General features: G+C 32.4%; 1 protein-coding gene and 2 long non-coding RNA genes across 3 annotated transcripts; 1 reads left to right on the top strand and 2 right to left on the bottom strand.

Annotated features, from left to right (window-relative positions):
- Positions 1–4,906: 4,906 nt before the first annotated feature.
- On the bottom strand, positions 4,907–5,510 carry LOC123902447. Its single transcript, XR_006807582.1, has 3 exons — positions 5,425–5,510; positions 5,237–5,321; positions 4,907–5,094 (listed from the first exon to the last, which is right to left on the bottom strand). It is a non-coding gene; the product is annotated as an uncharacterized LOC123902447 (long non-coding RNA).
- A 2-nt stretch (positions 5,511–5,512) lies between these two features.
- LOC123889561 (zinc finger BED domain-containing protein RICESLEEPER 1-like) lies at positions 5,513–9,167 on the bottom strand (the record flags this gene model as incomplete). Its single annotated transcript, XM_045938951.1, has 3 exons — positions 8,316–9,167; positions 5,884–7,519; positions 5,513–5,814 (listed from the first exon to the last, which is right to left on the bottom strand). Coding segments are annotated over exons 1-3 (2,790 nt in total), but the record flags the coding sequence as incomplete, so codon positions are not given.
- A 6,466-nt stretch (positions 9,168–15,633) lies between these two features.
- Positions 15,634–17,621, top strand: LOC123902446. The gene is made up of 2 exons (XR_006807581.1): positions 15,634–16,003; positions 17,366–17,621. It is a non-coding gene; the product is annotated as an uncharacterized LOC123902446 (long non-coding RNA).
- Positions 17,622–18,121: the final 500 nt, after the last annotated feature.

The following is an 18,121-nucleotide window of genomic DNA, read 5'->3' as shown; positions in this document are numbered from 1 at the left end:
TAAGATGATAATGATAAAATTGATAAAACAAAATGATAAATATAAGTTATATATAAGTTTCGTGAGATCTTTTTTATTTATCAAATAAGTCTTTTTTGTCACGTGAACTTATAAGTTATACTATAAACTTAAAATTTGAAATTGCCAAACAAAACCTTCATAAATTGAACCCCGAGCTTGTACATGCAACAACCTTAAAAATGTTAGGATAATTTTTTTTTTGTTCATTTTAATCTCACAAAATTTGAGGCTCGGGTTAGTATCCACAATTGCATATGGAGAGTACATGCTTTACACAACAAAAAAAAATTAGTACATTGAAATGGAATGATTACTGTTAATGTTTTATATTGTAAGACACTTTCAATTTTGGATTGATTTATTTGACTTTATTTACTATAATTAGTTTTATCATATGTCTGATAAGAACTTATAGAAATATCTTATGATATTACTATTTTTTTTGAGACAATCGTATGACAATATTTATAGGTTGTTTTCAACTTTTTTCTCTTTACGTTCTCCAATATATAGCTTATGAAAATAGCTTAGAGTTTACAACAAAATAATTATTTAATTTAATTATATCTTTTGCTAATAAAAATAACTTATATACATAAATGTTTACTATGATAAGTACTTGTACTATAAGCTGTGTGCAAATAAGTTGTTTAATTTATCCAAACACGACCTTAGTATGAGAAACTTATCATTATTTATGTTTATTAGTTTTATATCCAAACTTATAGCTAAAATATATTCAACTCTCACTTTCTCATTCAAATATGAAATTTCTAACTCACTTTTTTATCCACAATATTACACTGTCGTTATTGTGCTCAATAAAACATGTCGCTCAACATCCATTGTCAAAAATACTTTCGACACAACAAAATAGTCTCTTTTGTAACTATTATTTGATATTATTGTTAGGTCAGCACAGGACCATTCACGTTGTACCAAAAATAACAACAAAAGTGAGAGATACACAACTTATATTACTCAAAATATTAAGAAATTTGGTGTATGAGTTTTTTCCTAGCATTACTTTTTCATCCAATAGAGAAATTCTAAGTCACACATAGAATTAAATATAATAATGTACCCCAAGCCCTTGAGGTTTGTGGTGTTGGCCTGATAAGTATATAGACGTTCATTTAATTGCTGCCATGTTTAAAAACAGTACATAATTTTGTTTTCTTTAATTTTGACAATTGGAAACTGTATATCCAACGCAATAAAGTTGATGTATATATATCATCCTGTTTCATAAACCACTTTGCCATCCTCTTCGAAACATCAAAATTTAACCATATAGTTTATGTATCTATGTTTTGTCGGAGAAAGTGATATATGAACTAATCTTTTAAAACATTATATAGGAGCATTTATAAAAATATATTATTGTTTTGTTATCTACGAAAGGCCAAGAACGTACCCCGTTTTCAAATTAAACACTTGTTAGCCAATCATCCATATCTAACAAAGTATATGAAAACACATAGATAAATTATTGTTACGTGTTTAGTTTGGAGTCATCATTTGATACTTACTATCACGAACACGAATCATAGAGTCGGATAGAGATGAAACTTTCTTAAAAATGCATTAAAAAATTGGGCTGTCTAATATAGATTTTTTTTTTTTAACGGCAAATATATTAGATTGAGATTATATTGATTTTGTGAGATTTTATAAGACTTTTTTGAAAGGCTCTTTATAATAAAAGATTTTATAATCTGTGAGATTTTATAACTTAAACTTTTGAGATTTCAAAATACTTTATGAATTTTTAAGATTTAAATTAGTCAATAAATTCATTCTAAAAATATAATTAATCAATGAACAATTCCTTAAACAGTCAACGAATCAATAAAAAATAACATCAATGACTCATTAACCTTGTAAAAAGAACAAATAAGCTTTGTAAAAAATTTAACAGTTTGATGAAAAGGATGTTGGCGCAGCAGAAGCAAGAGTTTGGTTGGTTCAGAGGATGCCAGGTTCAGAGGTTGTGTTGCCTCTGACTCTGATGCGCTTCAGAGGATGGACTGCAGGCAAGCTCAGCAGGCACGCAGGCTTGACCTTGGGCAAACTAGCAGTTTTGCAGAAAACTGCTATATACAAGATGAACAAGTTTCTTGATGAATTGATTAACAACTAAACATGAAAGACTTAGGGAAAGTAGAGATTTTATTCTTCCTTAATGGGCCAAAAGAATTGAATTACAATTGATACACTAAGGTGTATTTATGCTTGTTACTTAAGCTACAAGTAACTACCTTTGGCTTAACTAATTCCTAACAACTTTTGGTAGTTTAGACTAACCAACTAACTACCTAGGATCAAACAAAATTTCAAGATGAATTAACCACTTTCTTAACACTCCTCCTTAATTCATGCTTGAATTGCAAACAACCAGTCCTAAGCTCCTCCTTAAAAACTCAAACCTGTCAAGCTTCACAGCCTTTGTAAAACCATCTGCAAGCTGTACTTCAGTTGGACAATACTTCACTTCAATCATTCCATTTGTCACTTGTTCCCTAATGAAATGAAATCTGGTAGCAATGTGCTTGCTCCTGCCATGTGAAATTGGATTTTTAGCAAGACTTATAGCAGACTTGTTATCAATCCTTAGGATTAGAGGCTTCACTGGTTCACACTTGATTTCTATCATCACTGAATTCAACCAAATTGCTTGACATGCTGCAAAGGTGCCTGCTATATACTCAGCTTCACAAGATGAGAGAGCAGTCACAGCTTGTTTCTTTGTACACCAAGAGATTGCAGCATTATTGAACTTGAAAACATACCCTGATGTGCTCCTCCTATCAGTTATGTCTCCACACCAATCACTATCAGAATACCCTATCAAAGTACTCCCTGCACTGTTTGTACCAATAGGGAATAGCAAAGCAAGTTCCAAAGTACCTTTAAGGTATCTGAGGATTCTCTTAGCAGCTATCATGTGTGACTTCCTTGGATCATGCATAAACCTGCTGATAACACTCACAGCATAGCATATATCAGGCCTACTATTGCACACATACCTCAATGAGCCAACTATTTGTCTGAACACAGTTGGATCAACCTTCTCTTCATCTGAGCACTCATCAATTTTTGTATTTGTCTCTGATGGATTTGACAATGGATTGCAGCTTTCCATTTCAAATTTATCAAGCAATTCACCAATATACTTCTGCTGGTGCATTACTATACCATCTCCACTTCTCATAAATTCCATTCCTAGAAAGAATGAAAGTTCACCAAGATCAGACATTTCAAATTCACTTTTGAGCTTATCTTTCACTTTTGCAATTTCTGCAATTCTACTTCCAGTTATGAGCAAGTCATCAAAATACAAGCAGATTATGACTATATCTTCATCTTTAGGGCAATGTACATATACACCAAACTCAGCAGCACACTTTTTAAACCCTATCTGAATCAGAAAGTCATCAATCCTTTTGTTCCATGCTCTAGGAGCCTGTTTCAAGCCATATAGTGCCTTATACAGCTTATACACCATTGATTCTTTTCCTTTTATTTCAAAACCTGGAGGCTGTGACACATACACTTCCTCATCAAGTGGACCATTCAGAAATGCTGATTTCACATCCAGATGGTACAGGCTCCATTTGTTCTTACAGGCCAATGCTACAACCAACCTCACAGTCTCTATTCTAGCAACTGGTGCAAACACTTCATTGTAGTCAATTCCATGTTTCTGTAAGAATCCTCTAGCAACTAACCTTGCTTTATGCTTTGAAATTGTGCCATCAGGGTTCAATTTCACTTTGAACACCCATTTCACATCAATTTTCTTTTTCTTGTCTAGCAAGTCAACTAGCTTCCAAGTCTGATTTTTCTCAATTGACTTCAGCTCTTCTTCCATTGCCCTCTTCCACACATTACTTTTCAAAGCATCTCTGTAGTTCAATGGTTCAGAATCAGCTAGTAATGCAAAGTGAATGAGATCACCCTCGTCATTCACTGCATTATCTTGAGTAACTTCACAATCATTCAATCTAGCTGGTACACGTTTGGTTCTTTGAGTCCTTGCAATCATATGAATTCTATCATCATCATCACTTGATAAATTCATATTACCATCACTATCAGTACTTTGATTCTGAATAGTTTCAGCAGCAGGTTCACCTTCATCACCTCCATCAGATTCATCACTTGAACTTGGATAGATGAAAGTTAACTGCAATTCACTATTGTACACTGGTTCCTTCTCCCATTTCCATTTCTCTTCTTCATTCACAATTACATCCCTGCTAATGTGAACCTTCTGAGTAACTGGATTGTATAGCTTGTAGGCACCAGTTGGATGATATCCTATGAGTATCATTATTTCACTTTTATCCTCAAGTTTGGTTCTTCTAGCATCTGGTACATGCTTATAGCATAATGAGCCAAAAACCTTGAGGTGTTTCACACTTGGCTTCCTCCCACACCAAGCTTCCTCTGGCACAACTTTCAGTTTCTTAGTAGGACATTTGTTCAGAATGTAGGCTGCAGTAAGTACTGCTTCACCCCAGAACTTGTGTGGCAAATTCTTCTGCTTAATCATGCTTCTTGCCATATCTAGCAATGTTCTGTTTCTTCTTTCAGCTAGTCCATTGTGCTGTGGTGTGTAGGGGTGCTCGCGGTTCGGTTTGGATCGGTTATGAGACAAAAAGTCATCCGATCCAAAGAGAAAAGAGCATGCGGTTTGGTTTGGTTTTTGGATGACTAAAAAAAATATCCGATCCAATCCAATCTAATTTCATGCGGTTTACTTCGGTTCGGTTAATTCGGTTTTATTCGGTTTTTAAATAAACAATACATAAATTACTTCTAATATAAAAAATAATTCCATAACAAAACAAAATCAGTAAATTTTCATAACAAGGTTCCAACTTGATAAAACAAAAAAGTTCTCATAACAAAGTTGAAGCATAACAGTTCTAAATTGATAAAACAAAAACAATACACTCTAAAAATTGAAGAGCTATAATGACTAAACAAATTCAGTACATTCCAAAAAACTTCAATAGAGATATGCAAAACAAAGTCTTCAACTCTTCATCATTCTTTCTAATTAGCCTGCACACAAAAAAAAAAAACACTACTCAGAATTCTTTCTTATTTGAATGAAAATATATCCTCAGATACAACAACTAATCAGAATATTTTGTATCTTATTTGAATGAATATTTTGAAAACACATGAGCTATAATGACCATACCATATCAAGAGTAGCTCCAAGTGCAGCAACTAATCAAAATCATTGTCAGATACATCTTCATTCAATTGTGGTATTGGAGCAAGTTCTACAAAAGTATACCATATAATAAACACAAAGTTAGATACTAACCAATATGAATGAATAACAAAGTTAGACAAAAACAATAATACAAATTATATGTAATTTACCTAATTCCATATGTTCTAACTCCTCCACAAGCTCTTCAATATCTACTGACACTTGAGAGGATCTACACCAATTTTGTGTACAAATTAAAGCTTCAACTGTCTTTGGCGAAAGAGAGCTTCTATAATTATTAAGTACTCTACCTCCGGTAGAGAAAGCGGACTCTGAAGCAACAGTAGAGAGAGGAATGGCCAATATGTCTCTAGCCATTTGACCAAGAATAGGATACTTGGTGGAATTCACCTTCCACCAGTTCAAGATATCAAAACCAGGACTTTTCTTCTCCAAATTTTCCATGAGATACAAATCCACTTCATTTTTCTGCATGTTGTCATTAAGATCCGTGTCCATCTGAACCTCCGCAGCAAATGCATCCTCTGGTGCTTTAAGTTCTACCAATTCCACTTCATTAGATTCATTAGATTGAGAGGAATGTGTAGGATTTTCAGTTTGTCCTTTACCAACAAAAAGCCTATAACTATCAAATATTTTGTATAATGTCTCCTCTATTTTTGTATACAAAGAATCGGCAACATCCTTCACATATGCCTTATTCAAGCCCCACCTAACAAACCTCATCTTATGTCGAGGATCAAGCACAACAGCAACAAAGATCAACATATTCGTATTTTTAACATCACCCCAATATTTTTCATATTTAGCTTTCATATCTTCAGCCATCTTTCCAAGCAAGTTGTCTGAACTCTTCAATTCTATCCACCCCTTGAATGTAGTCAATATCATAATGTGTTCATTGAAATATTGAGAAGAGGTTACAAAAGTGGAACCTGACACCTTGTTAGTGATATCAAAAAATATTTTCAAAAAATTAACAAAACATCTTGCATTATCCCAATCCACATTATTTGGACAACCATCTTGCATCAACACAAAATCAGCACACTTCTCACTTAATCTCTTAAATGCCTTCTGAAACTTCAATGCACTTTCTAGCATAATATATGTGGAGTTCCACCTAGTGGAAACATCCAACTTAACAATTGACTTTTCTTGTATCCTAGCTTCCTTAATGCAAGTTTTAAACCTTTCCAAACGACCCGGAGATTTACGAACATAGTTAACAGCATTCCTAATCTTTCTAATTGAAGAATGATAGTCTTTTAGACCATCTTGGACCACAAGATTTAGAATATGTGCACAGCAACGGACATGCATATATTCCCCTTTCAATGGATGTGAATTCCAATCACTTATTGTATTTTTCAAGTAAGTGATGGCAACATCATTGGAACTAGCATTATCAACCGTTACAGTGAAAACTTTACATATCAGCCATTCCTCCAAACACTTTTCAATTTTTTTGCCAATGGTCAATCCTTTGTGATCCACAATTGGACAGAAATTAAGAATTCTTTTATGCATTTTCCAATCATGATCAATGAAATGTGCAGTAAGACAAAGATAACTCAAATTTTGCACAGAAGTCCAACAATCAGTTGTAAGACAAATAGATTGATTTGTTGTATTAAACACACTCTTTAACTTATGTTTCTCACTTGTGTACAAGTCCCAACAATCTCTAGCAACTGTCATCCTTTTTGGAATTGTGAGTTTAGGTTGCACAACACTCATGAAATAAAGAAATCCCTCACCCTCAACAAACTTAAAAGGCAACTCATCAACAATTATCATCCTAGCTAAAGCTTTCCTACATGCCTCAGCATCAAAATGGACACCGGTAAGAACACTACCAGATTCGTTCCCATCTTCTTTTTTCGATTGTTGAAGGATAAGAGTCTGTTGAGTGGGATCAAGAGACTCTTTGGGAAACTTCTGACATTGGCGCAACAAATGGTTTCTCAAATTACTAGTGCCATTTTTATTTGAATCAGCAGCATATGTTGTACCACACCAGTTACACTTAGCTCTTGAGCCTACTTTTTTAAAATGTTTCCAAGTCCAGGACCTAGGTTTAATAGGTTTTCGGTTACCTGTATCTCCAGCTTCAACGTTGGTATCATTGGTTGTGGGCAATGTTGATGCGTCTCCAACTTTCCTTTTCTTCTTAGAATTTTCTTCAACATTGTTGACTTCATTAATTTGCACCAATGGGGATGGGGGTTCAAGTGTTTGAACCTGCAAAATAGGAAGCAGAGAATAAACATATTGTAGAATGGATTAAAAAATATGTCCTTATAAACTAATAAAATAGGAATAGAAAAAAACACAATCAGAAAACATATCAACACACAAAGGCCTAAAACTCAGCAAAAGCAAAATAGTAAACTCAGATTAAAAGACCATTAGCAACTCCCTAAAATAAACTTATAAATGATTAAAAATAAAATTTGATACCTCTGGCTCTGCGGGGCTGCTAAAATTTGAACCAACAAGATCAGAAGACTTTACTTGGCTCATTCCTTTAAATTAAACAAATAGTCACAAGAGTGAAGGAAGAGAAAATAGGGTTTGAGACTTTGAGTTTGAGGGAGGCAGCAATTAAACAATAGTTGCAAGAGTGAAGGAGGAGAAAATAGGGTTTCAGACTTAAATAGAGTCATCATAGCCTTCATAGGGAGATGAAACAAGAGAATTGAAAAGGCTGGAGAGAGTGGGAACTGGGAAGACTAAACACAGCTTTTGGGTACGCGTATTGTTCTAGAAAATAGGATCACTTCTAGTTTAATGCCTTAAATATAGGGAAATACGTTTAATGCCTTAAATATAGGGAAATACATGTTTTTTATTATATATACTTCGGTTCGGTTTGGATCGGTTCGGTTCTCATGTAGCCAACCGAAAACCGAACCGAACCGATCGGTTATGCAGTTCAGCAATCCAAATACATCCAAAAAAAATCGGTTTTTTTCGGTTTTCGGTTTTTTCGGTTCGGTTTTCGGTTTTTTTTTTGGATTGGATTGGATCTGAGCACCCCTAGTGGTGTGTATGGAGCAGTAACTTCATGTGTAATGCCTTGATTAATACAGAAGTTCTCAAATTCTCTTGAGGTATACTCTCCACCACCATCTGTTCTCAAAATCTTAATTGATTTCTCACTTTCTTTTTCAATCAAGACTTTAAACTTCTTAAACACTTCTAAAGCTTCACTCTTTAGCTTCAAAGTGTATAACCAGATCATTCTGCTATATTCATCAATAAATGTGATGAAATACTTGCTTCCCCCTAATGAAGCAACTTCAAATGGACCACAGATGTCACTATGAATCACTTGCAATACACCACTAGCTCTCTTGGGCATTTCAGCTACAAAAGGTTTTCTACTGTGCTTACTCTTCACACATATCTCACATATGGACTTCTTAGTCTTAAACTTAGGCAGGCCATACACCAATTCCTTAGAATTTAAATCACTGAGGCTTCTATAGTTCAAGTGTCCATACCTTTTGTGCCAAAGTGCTTCAACCTCATCAATCACTGTGGTAGACATGCACATCATATCTACACTTGAGATTTTACACCTGTAGGTTCTGTTGTTTGATAAGCTGCACATCAGAACCAAGTTCTTCATTTTGTCAAACAGCTTCAGTGCATTGTCCTCCATACTTACAGAGAACCCTCTTTGCACTAATTGACCTAAACTGAGCAAATTGCAATTCATACTAGGGACATATAACACTTCAAAGATGATCACTTTACCTCCCTTCTTACTTTTGATCACTATGTTACCAATACCTTCAGCAGCAAGTTTTCTCCCATCTGCTAGTTTTATACTAGACCTTTTGCTTGCATCAAAATTGGTTAACCACTCTCTATGTGGTGTCATATGATTTGAACACCCTGAATCAAGAAACCATTCTTCATTCTTCTCACACTCATCCCCTATAGTAACCATCATCAAGACTGACTTTACATCACTTTCTTCTGCAACATTAGCCTCTTGTTGATCTTTCTTGTACCAACACTCATCTGCAAAATGGCCAAGCTTCTCACAATTGTAGCATTTCACCTTGCTTTTATCAAAGTTCTTCCTTTTGTTTTTACCTTTGGTAAAACCTCCTCCTTTAGAGGATTCAGCTTTGTCATTAGTTTTTGAACTCTGATCTTTAAGCCACTTTGGTTTATCTTTGCCTTTCTTTTTGTAGTTCTTGCCATTTTCTTCTTTCTTGTTGGTTTGAGCTTGCAAGGCTTGTTGTTCTTTCTTTTCTGAACCTCTACTGAGAACTTTAATCTCATGTGCTTCCAAAGCACTTTGTAATTCTTCAATTTTCATAGTAGCTGTATCTTTCACATACTCTATAGCTATTACCACATTATCAAAGTTTGGAGTTAAGGATCTAAGCACTTTCTCTACTACTATTTCATCAGTGACAGTCTCTCCACAGTTTTGCATTTGATGTACAAGTGCAAGAAGTTTTGAGAAGAAATCACTTACTTTTTGATCCTCTTCCATCACCATAGACTCATATTGCCTCCTAAAGGCCTGCAATTTCACCTTCTTGACCTTGGTTCCACCATCATGGTAACCCTCGAGTATATCCCAAGCTTCTTTGGACTTAGTTGATTTTGAAATCTTTTCAAAATGCTGTGCATCACAATTCTGCTGGATATAGAATAAAGCCTTGCAGTCTTTTTTCTTGTTTTCTTTGTATGTATTTCTCTGATCATTAGTTGGATTTGCTCCCAACTCATCGTATCCATTCACCACTACCTCAAGACACTCTTGTGCTCCAAATAAGGACTTCATCATTGCACTCCATCTATCCCAATTCTTTCCATCAAGAATCAGAATGTTTGTACCAAAACCTTGGGTGTTCATCTTGAATCTTCAAGAAATCAATCTACACAACTCACTTTGTGTTTCTCCACTTGATTCCTTCACAATTCACTCTTGTTACCTGTGATTGAACCAGACTCTTGATGCCAATTGTTGGCGCAGCAGAAGCAAGAGTTTGGTTGGTTCAGAGGATGCCAGGTTCAGAGGTTGTGTTGCCTCTGACTCTGATGCGCTTCAGAGGATGGACTGCAGGCAAGCTCAGCAGGCACGCAGGCTTGACCTTGGGCAAACTAGCAGTTTTGCAGAAAACTGCTATATACAAGATGAACAAGTTTCTTGATGAATTGATTAACAACTAAACATGAAAGACTTAGGGAAAGTAGAGATTTTATTCTTCCTTAATGGGCCAAAAGAATTGAATTACAATTGATACACTAAGGTGTATTTATGCTTGTTACTTAAGCTACAAGTAACTACCTTTGGCCTAACTAATTCCTAACAACTTTTGGTAGTTTAGACTAACCAACTAACTACCTAGGATCAAACAAAATTTCAAGATGAATTAACCACTTTCTTAACAAAGGAAAAACAGATTGCAGAATTATATATATCTTTTATGAATCGCTGTTGTTGAAAAAAAAATGCTGAAAATTTGTAATCTGCGACATTTTCATTCCATGTTACCAATTGAATGCTTTGTGGATGTAAAGAAAAAAAATTAACAATAACTCTTTTTAGAAAATTTAACAATGCAAAATAGTAAGCACGGGTTGAAGAGTTTGATAGGCAAATAGTTGATGTGTTATGTTGCATCATAGTATATCATGTAACAAAAAAAAATTCAGTGAAAGAAAAACAAAAAGGCAAATCGATTGCCCTACATGACCTTTGCGTGAACATATAGTAAGAATAACGAACAAGATTTCAGACTGGTTATTATGCATAAAAATATTCAAGCCCTATGAAAGACCTTGATGGTACACATCTCGGTGGAAAGAAAAGTCTTGCAAAGTTATAAAAAGTTTTGAGGGTTTGGGTGGGATTCTTGGATGATTGTTTTATGTGTATTTTGAACTAAAAAGTCTTTCAAAATTCATTTCACAGTAAAATCCATAAAAATTTGTAGACTTTTGAATACCAATAGACATTTTATAAAGGGTAAGAAATCTCAATTGAATACCAACAAATTTTGTTGTCTTGAAAAATTAAAAAACTTAATTGTCTTAATTGAATACCACAAGATTTATTTAACTTTTGTAAAAGTTTTGATTGAATACCACAAGATTTTTTTATCATAAAAAAATCTATTAAAATCCTATGAAATCCTAATCTAATACACTTCCCTTAAAGTTATAACCAACAATGAATTGACCCAAATGGTAAGGATATTTGATTCATTAATTAAAATGTGGTCAGAAGTTTGATTTTTGTCTTATTTGTATAGAAAAATTAAGTTGAAAAGGGAAAACATGTCTTGTGTTCCCTACGGATTATTCGACAAAGATCTATTATTACTAATCGATAATAAAAACTTCATACCAATATCATGGTTAAAAAAATGAAAGTTATAATAGAACGTCGCCGAAGATTCCTCCCAACAAAACAAAAAGTCGAGAGCACATTGTCTCCAGTGTGCAGTGCCCTCTAGTTAAATCTCAGCCACATGATTTTTTTTGTTGCAAAGTGACAATGTCATGAAAAAAGTATTGAAGGGCTCAGGGACGGATCTAGAATCTTATCACACTGGGGGCCGAAAAATAGTAAAATTGTAAAATTAATGAATTTGTGTATATAGATTATAATTGTGTAGATTGTCGACGTGAAATTTTTTATGTTATCAAATTATAAGTATGAATTTTTCACCGTCGTTTAACATTGATTAATCTCCATTGAAAAATATGTAAAGCACACAAGGTAATTAGTTCTTCCCTCTGAGTTAAATATTTTGATTTATAACATATATACTAATACAATTGTATTTGTAGAATTAAAGTTAAAGATTTAACTGAATACATATAATGTATATGTAAGAAAGGATTAAGGAGGAGAGAGGGGGGAGGGGGGGGGAGGCCTTGGCCACTGCTTGCCACCCCCGACATCCGTCCCTGGAAGGGCCTAGATGAACACTTTACTCCCGTAAAAACCACACGGGAGAGGATCCATTTCCCAAAAAGCCGCACCTAGATTTTTGAAGGTTAAATCACTGCTGATTCAAATCATAAATAAATCTTAGATTTTTATATTTTATCTGCAATCACGCCTCAACACTTTGATTTAATTTATTGAGATCAAATTTGTTCATGTACTTGTTCTTTTTTCCTAAACTATTGATTTAATTTATTGAGATCAAATTTGTTCATGTACTTGTTTATTATATATTTAGTTTTTTAACTAGTGCCTCATGAACTGGTTGTTCAGAAATGGTTTGCTGAGTTGGTCGATCTGAACGTCGACGTCTCAACTAGTGGTAGAGTGTTGATGATGGTGATGAAAGCTTGACGATTCCGGCCTTTATGTTGGGGGAAAGGATATTTGCAGTCATGTTGGCACACCGACGCTCAAATCAGTATTTAAAAGAGATTTAAGAGTGTAAATGGAGGCGCCACAATGTCATATCTATTTATTAAAAGTATTTTAGAGAATATTATTTAGGCAAAAAATGTAACCACTCTAGCAATGTAACCTACATTCTTTTGACTCTTCACATCGTAGTTTATAGTGTGAGAGGTAGGATATTTTACACTCTTGCATTTTGTTAAAATGAAGTTACAACCATATACAGCTGATATATAACAATTTTTAATTTTAAAAATGGATAACCTAATAACCTTTTGCAATTAACAAACATAACTACCTTTTATTAATGATCCAATTATTAATTCTTCAATATTGGTTAACATATGCTTTTGAAAAACAAGATATTAATATTATAACATAATTTATTTATTAAATAAGGTAAAAAAAGTGACAAAAAATTAAACACAACATAATATTTGCATATATAATAAGAAAAATTTCACTTTTTTTTTCTTCCTATAAGGTGGAGATCGACATGCAATTCAGTTTTGTAACTCTTATATGTTTATTAAATAGGTTCATTTTGGAATTCAAGTTGTGTGCTCGTAATGTTGTTAGATTCTTTGAAATGAAAGAAACAACAAGATATTTATATAGAAAGTGCCTTCACTAGATGTTTTATTCGATAACGTTGATTGCTAATATCTTCCTATATATAAGTGATTCCTGAAGCCATAATCTAATTTTGTAGAACTTTTTCCTTTCTTTTTTCTTAAGGATTTTTCAATACTTTTCCGAACAAATAACATAAAAGATACATATTTGATTTTAAAGGTGATATTATACAACTAAACTAATGGCTAAGAGCCATTAAAACTAGAGTAACCGGTATTTAGACAATAAAACAAATAGACGACATAAGTACATCCTTAGAATTATTTTCTACAAAAACTAATCAAAATAAAGGTTGGAAAATCTTGCCACATCAAACAGTCATGAGATCACAACTTTATTAATGCTTCTTATCTGCTCAAAATAAAGATAAAGGGTGAGAAATAAATCTTAGTGACTCTCAGAGTACAAAATATATATATTTTTTTTTTGGTACATGGACAAAATATATTTGTAATCGTAACATTATATAATACATTTAATTAGAAATTAGATTGAACATAAAATATGCTATCACATAAACAAGGTTCAAGAGTTATGCTATATCTTACTAAGGAATTTGACAACGAAATCTACGAACAAGTACGTGGTAAAATTGCATAAAATCTTAAAACAGTTTTAGTATTTAATTGGCGGAAATCAAGGGTGGATAGAAGATCAAAATTGGTCTATAGTTTATTAGAGCATCTACAATGGATCTACTCATTTTTGAGTACTTAAGTAGGCCACACATGTACACATCATTCATTTATAATTTTTTTAATAATAGTACGTAATAAATATTCAATCCCTCCAACCCAAAACCTCTTCAAAAGTTCTAAATTGGTCTCACTAGTAGCACATCTATCCAATAACTCAACATCATTTTCGATGGGTCCCACAAAAATTATTTAGGTACACTTTCTTATTGTAAAACTAGTACCTATTAGGTACAATTTTGTTTTTGCTCCAATAGGAGAATACCTATTAAGTACTAATACTTAAAAATATAAATACCACCAATGGAGATGGTCTTAATATGCACCATTTCGTATCGTTAATGCACGATTCCTTAATTAAGTCACTTAGACACGAGTCAACATTACAAAATAACTCAACATAGATGGCCCCAAAGAGGACTAGGCACCTACATACCCTTCCAACGTTGGATCTCTATTTTAACTTCTAACAATGTTTCTCTTCATCATATTTTTGAACAAAAAAAGTGATAATGCGATATGTTTTAAACAACATGATATAAGATTAATGATGGAAAAATATCAATATTGAAAAAAATAATTATAAAATTCATGAAAAAACTTCATTTAAAACATGTATATACTATCATTATATTTTAGGCCAAGTTTTTCTCTAAAGTTTTCTCAATTGTGACATCTTAACCATATATTGACCAACTTTTTTCCATTTCTTTCTAATAAAAATATTATCACATGTTTATGATTCAATGGTCTAAATACACACATTATTTCCTCAAGTTTTTTTTTTCAAATGGAGAGAATCCTTTCTCAAATGCGAAATGCTATTTATACCGAAATTTCAGCTCCCGAACATCTCCCGAAACAGGTGTCAATTGTTTATTACATGACTATTTACTAACCTGCTTGTTTTCTACCCAACCTCCCTGTATTGTCTGCCAGGTAGCGAATTATGATTGGCTGATTCTCATTCGGGATGAATTCGTGATGTTTTTTTCCGGTAGATATAGCATTGCACTTCTCAAATATTTGATAGAAGGGCCAATTGACTTTATAAAATAACGAATGGTAAAAATAGGATGATCAAAACTACAAATAAACTTATTATATATTATATTGTCAAAAAGTAATATTATATATATGATACTGAAAGATAGAAAAATAAAAATAAAATTAATATCTATAATTTTTTTGAAAATAAATTAATATCTATAATGTTCTTTCGGTTCTATGAATGCATATTTTACGATGTTTTAAAAATTAATAATACATTTTATATCTATAATAATTGTTGAGTCGTTTGTGAGTATGAAATATCTTTGTAATTGTAGGACTAAAAAGAATTTTTTTAAACTTTTTATGAAAAAAATAATATTTTACCACGCAACAATATAATTAATATCTATAATGTTCTTTCGGTTTTATGAATGCATATTTTATGGTGTTTTAAAAATTAATTATTCTTTTTTTTTTTTGTGAAGTAGCTTAGTTGCTAAAAATTTCATCCTTAAGGTGGATAAGTGAGATGACCAGAGTTCGAGTTCAAATTCCGGCAGCCTCCTTCATATATAATGTAATATATACCAAATGAGTTAAGCTCACGATACTGATAATCCATTTTATAATAAATGTTGAGTCGTTTGTGAGCATGAAATGTGTCTTTGTATTTGTAGGACTAAAAAGAAAATTTTTAAATTTTTTACGAAAGAATAAAATTTTACCACGCAACAATGAAAATATTTTATGTATGTTTTCTATAAATACTTGCCTCTTTCTGTCTCTTTGTATTCATCCAAAGTCTAGACATGGCATCTATACATTCACTACTCTTATTCCTACTTGGAGTGACGTTGCTCACAAGTTCATTGTTAGCTGCAAGAACACTTCAAGAGAATCCACCAAACGATTATAAGTATCCAAAAAGATTGCCAGCTCCCCAAAGGCCCAAAATAATTGTGCCATATCCCCGGGAACCTCCTATAAACGATCCTCTCATATATAGTATGATTTTATTTTTCTTACTCTATTTTTATTATTTTACCTTTCTTTTTTGTCTTTTTTCTTTCAAATGGGTTATATGCAAACAAAGATTAATTCGTTTTTTTTTTTTTTTTTTTTTGTGTAATTATCTTTCTTCTTTTATAATTTAGATTACATAAAAACAATGACTTGATAGCCTACTTTCTAAGTTGATACGTCACTAAAAAAATTTGATTTTTGGCAACAATTTTTTTCGTTAAAAGTCGTTGGCAACTGTTTTGCCAACGACTTGTAACGAAAAAAAACACTGCAAAAAATCAAATTTCTTGTAATGCATGATCATGTGATAGGGATCAAATTTTCATACAATCACACAATTAGAGAAATGTACCAACGTTTGATAGAAATTGGATAATCTAGAATTAAAAACCGGTAATTTTAGTTTCTAAAATATATTGATTCTTTTTTTTTTTGAAGAATTAATATATTTGGTTTTTAGGATCATCTGATTTTGATCGGACGTTCACGGATAGTTTGACTGTGTGACTGCATTGAATCTAAATTTGAGTGATGATTTATGCCAATTATGTTTAGTTGATTATTAAAATTTATTGTTGTGTATTTTAGTTTCCTTCCCAAAAAAATTCATTGTGTTTATAAAATTTGAGGGAGTCTAGTTTCTTTCTTTTCCCCTTTATTTCGGTTTCTTTCATCATGTTTGAGAAAAATATGTTTTCAAGTTTTAAGAAAGAGAATGGGTATTTGTCAAAAAAATACAATAAAATACTCGTGTCCCTCAATTGAATTCTTAAAATAATTAAAATTTGTTATTTTTGTTGAACTAATTAATTAGCAAAGTTTGGTTATACCTAGAGGGTGCATTGCCGTAGCTGCGCCCAAGCGCCTAGCGCCCTTGGATGCTAACAAGCTAGCACCCAATGTTGGAAGGGTACGTAGTTGCCTATAGTCCTGTTTGGGGCTATCTATGTTGAGTTATTTTGTAATGTTGACTCATGTCTAAGTGACTTAATCAAGAGTTCGTGCATTAACGATAGGGAATGGTGCATATTACGAAAGGATAAGGTCTAGATTAATAAACTACAGAACAACTTTGATCTTCTATCGACCCTTGATTTCCGCCAATTAAAGACTAAAACTGTTTCAAGATTTTATGCAAACCTACGATGTACTTGTTCTTCCAATTCGTTGTCAAATTCCTTTGTAAGATATAGCATGACTCTTAAACATTTTTTTTATGTGATAGTATATTTTATGTTCAATCTAGTTTCTAAATGTATTATATAATGTTATGATTACAAATATATTTTGTCCCCCAATAGTCACTAAGAATTATTTCTCACCCTTTATCTTTATTTTGAGCAGATTAGAAGCATTAATAAAGTTGTGATCCCATGACTGTTTGATGTGGCAAGATTTTCCATCCTTTATTTTGATTAGTTTTTTTGTAGAAAATAATTCAAAGGATGTACTTATGTCTAGAAAATAATTCTAAGGATGTACTTATGTCGTCTATTTGTTTTATTGTCTAAATACTGGTTACTCTAGTTTTATTGGCTTTTAGCCATTAGTTTTGTTGTATGATACCACCTTTGAAATAAAATATGTATCTTTTATGTTATTTGTTCGGAAAAGTATTGAAAAATCCTTAAGAAAAAAAAAAGAAAGAAAAAGTTCTACAAAATTAGATTATGGCTTCAGGAATCACTTATATATAGGAAGATATTAGCAATCAATATATATATATATATATATATATATATATATATATATATATATATATATATATATATATATATATATATATATATATATATATATATATATATACGAGGAGGGATCAAATTATACCAGTGTAATATTTGAGTAATGTTACACCGCTCAATAACGCGTCAACGAATACAAATTTTACAAAATTCACCGTTGGATTGAAAGTTTATATCATATAGATCATCCATGTTAAATTTATAAAAATCTAAAATTGTTTGATATGTTATTGAGATTGATCAAGCTTAACGGTATTCAATAAAAACACATAAAGCGTTAATCTTGATCGGTCTCAATAACATATCAAACGATTTTAGATTTTTGTAAAATTGAACATGGATGATCTATATGATA

The sequence above is a fragment of the Trifolium pratense genome, linkage group LG1 (assembly GCF_020283565.1).
Source record: "Trifolium pratense cultivar HEN17-A07 linkage group LG1, ARS_RC_1.1, whole genome shotgun sequence".
Classification (NCBI taxonomy): Eukaryota; Viridiplantae; Streptophyta; class Magnoliopsida; order Fabales; family Fabaceae; genus Trifolium; species Trifolium pratense.
This window is presented reverse-complemented; position numbering and strand designations above follow the sequence as displayed.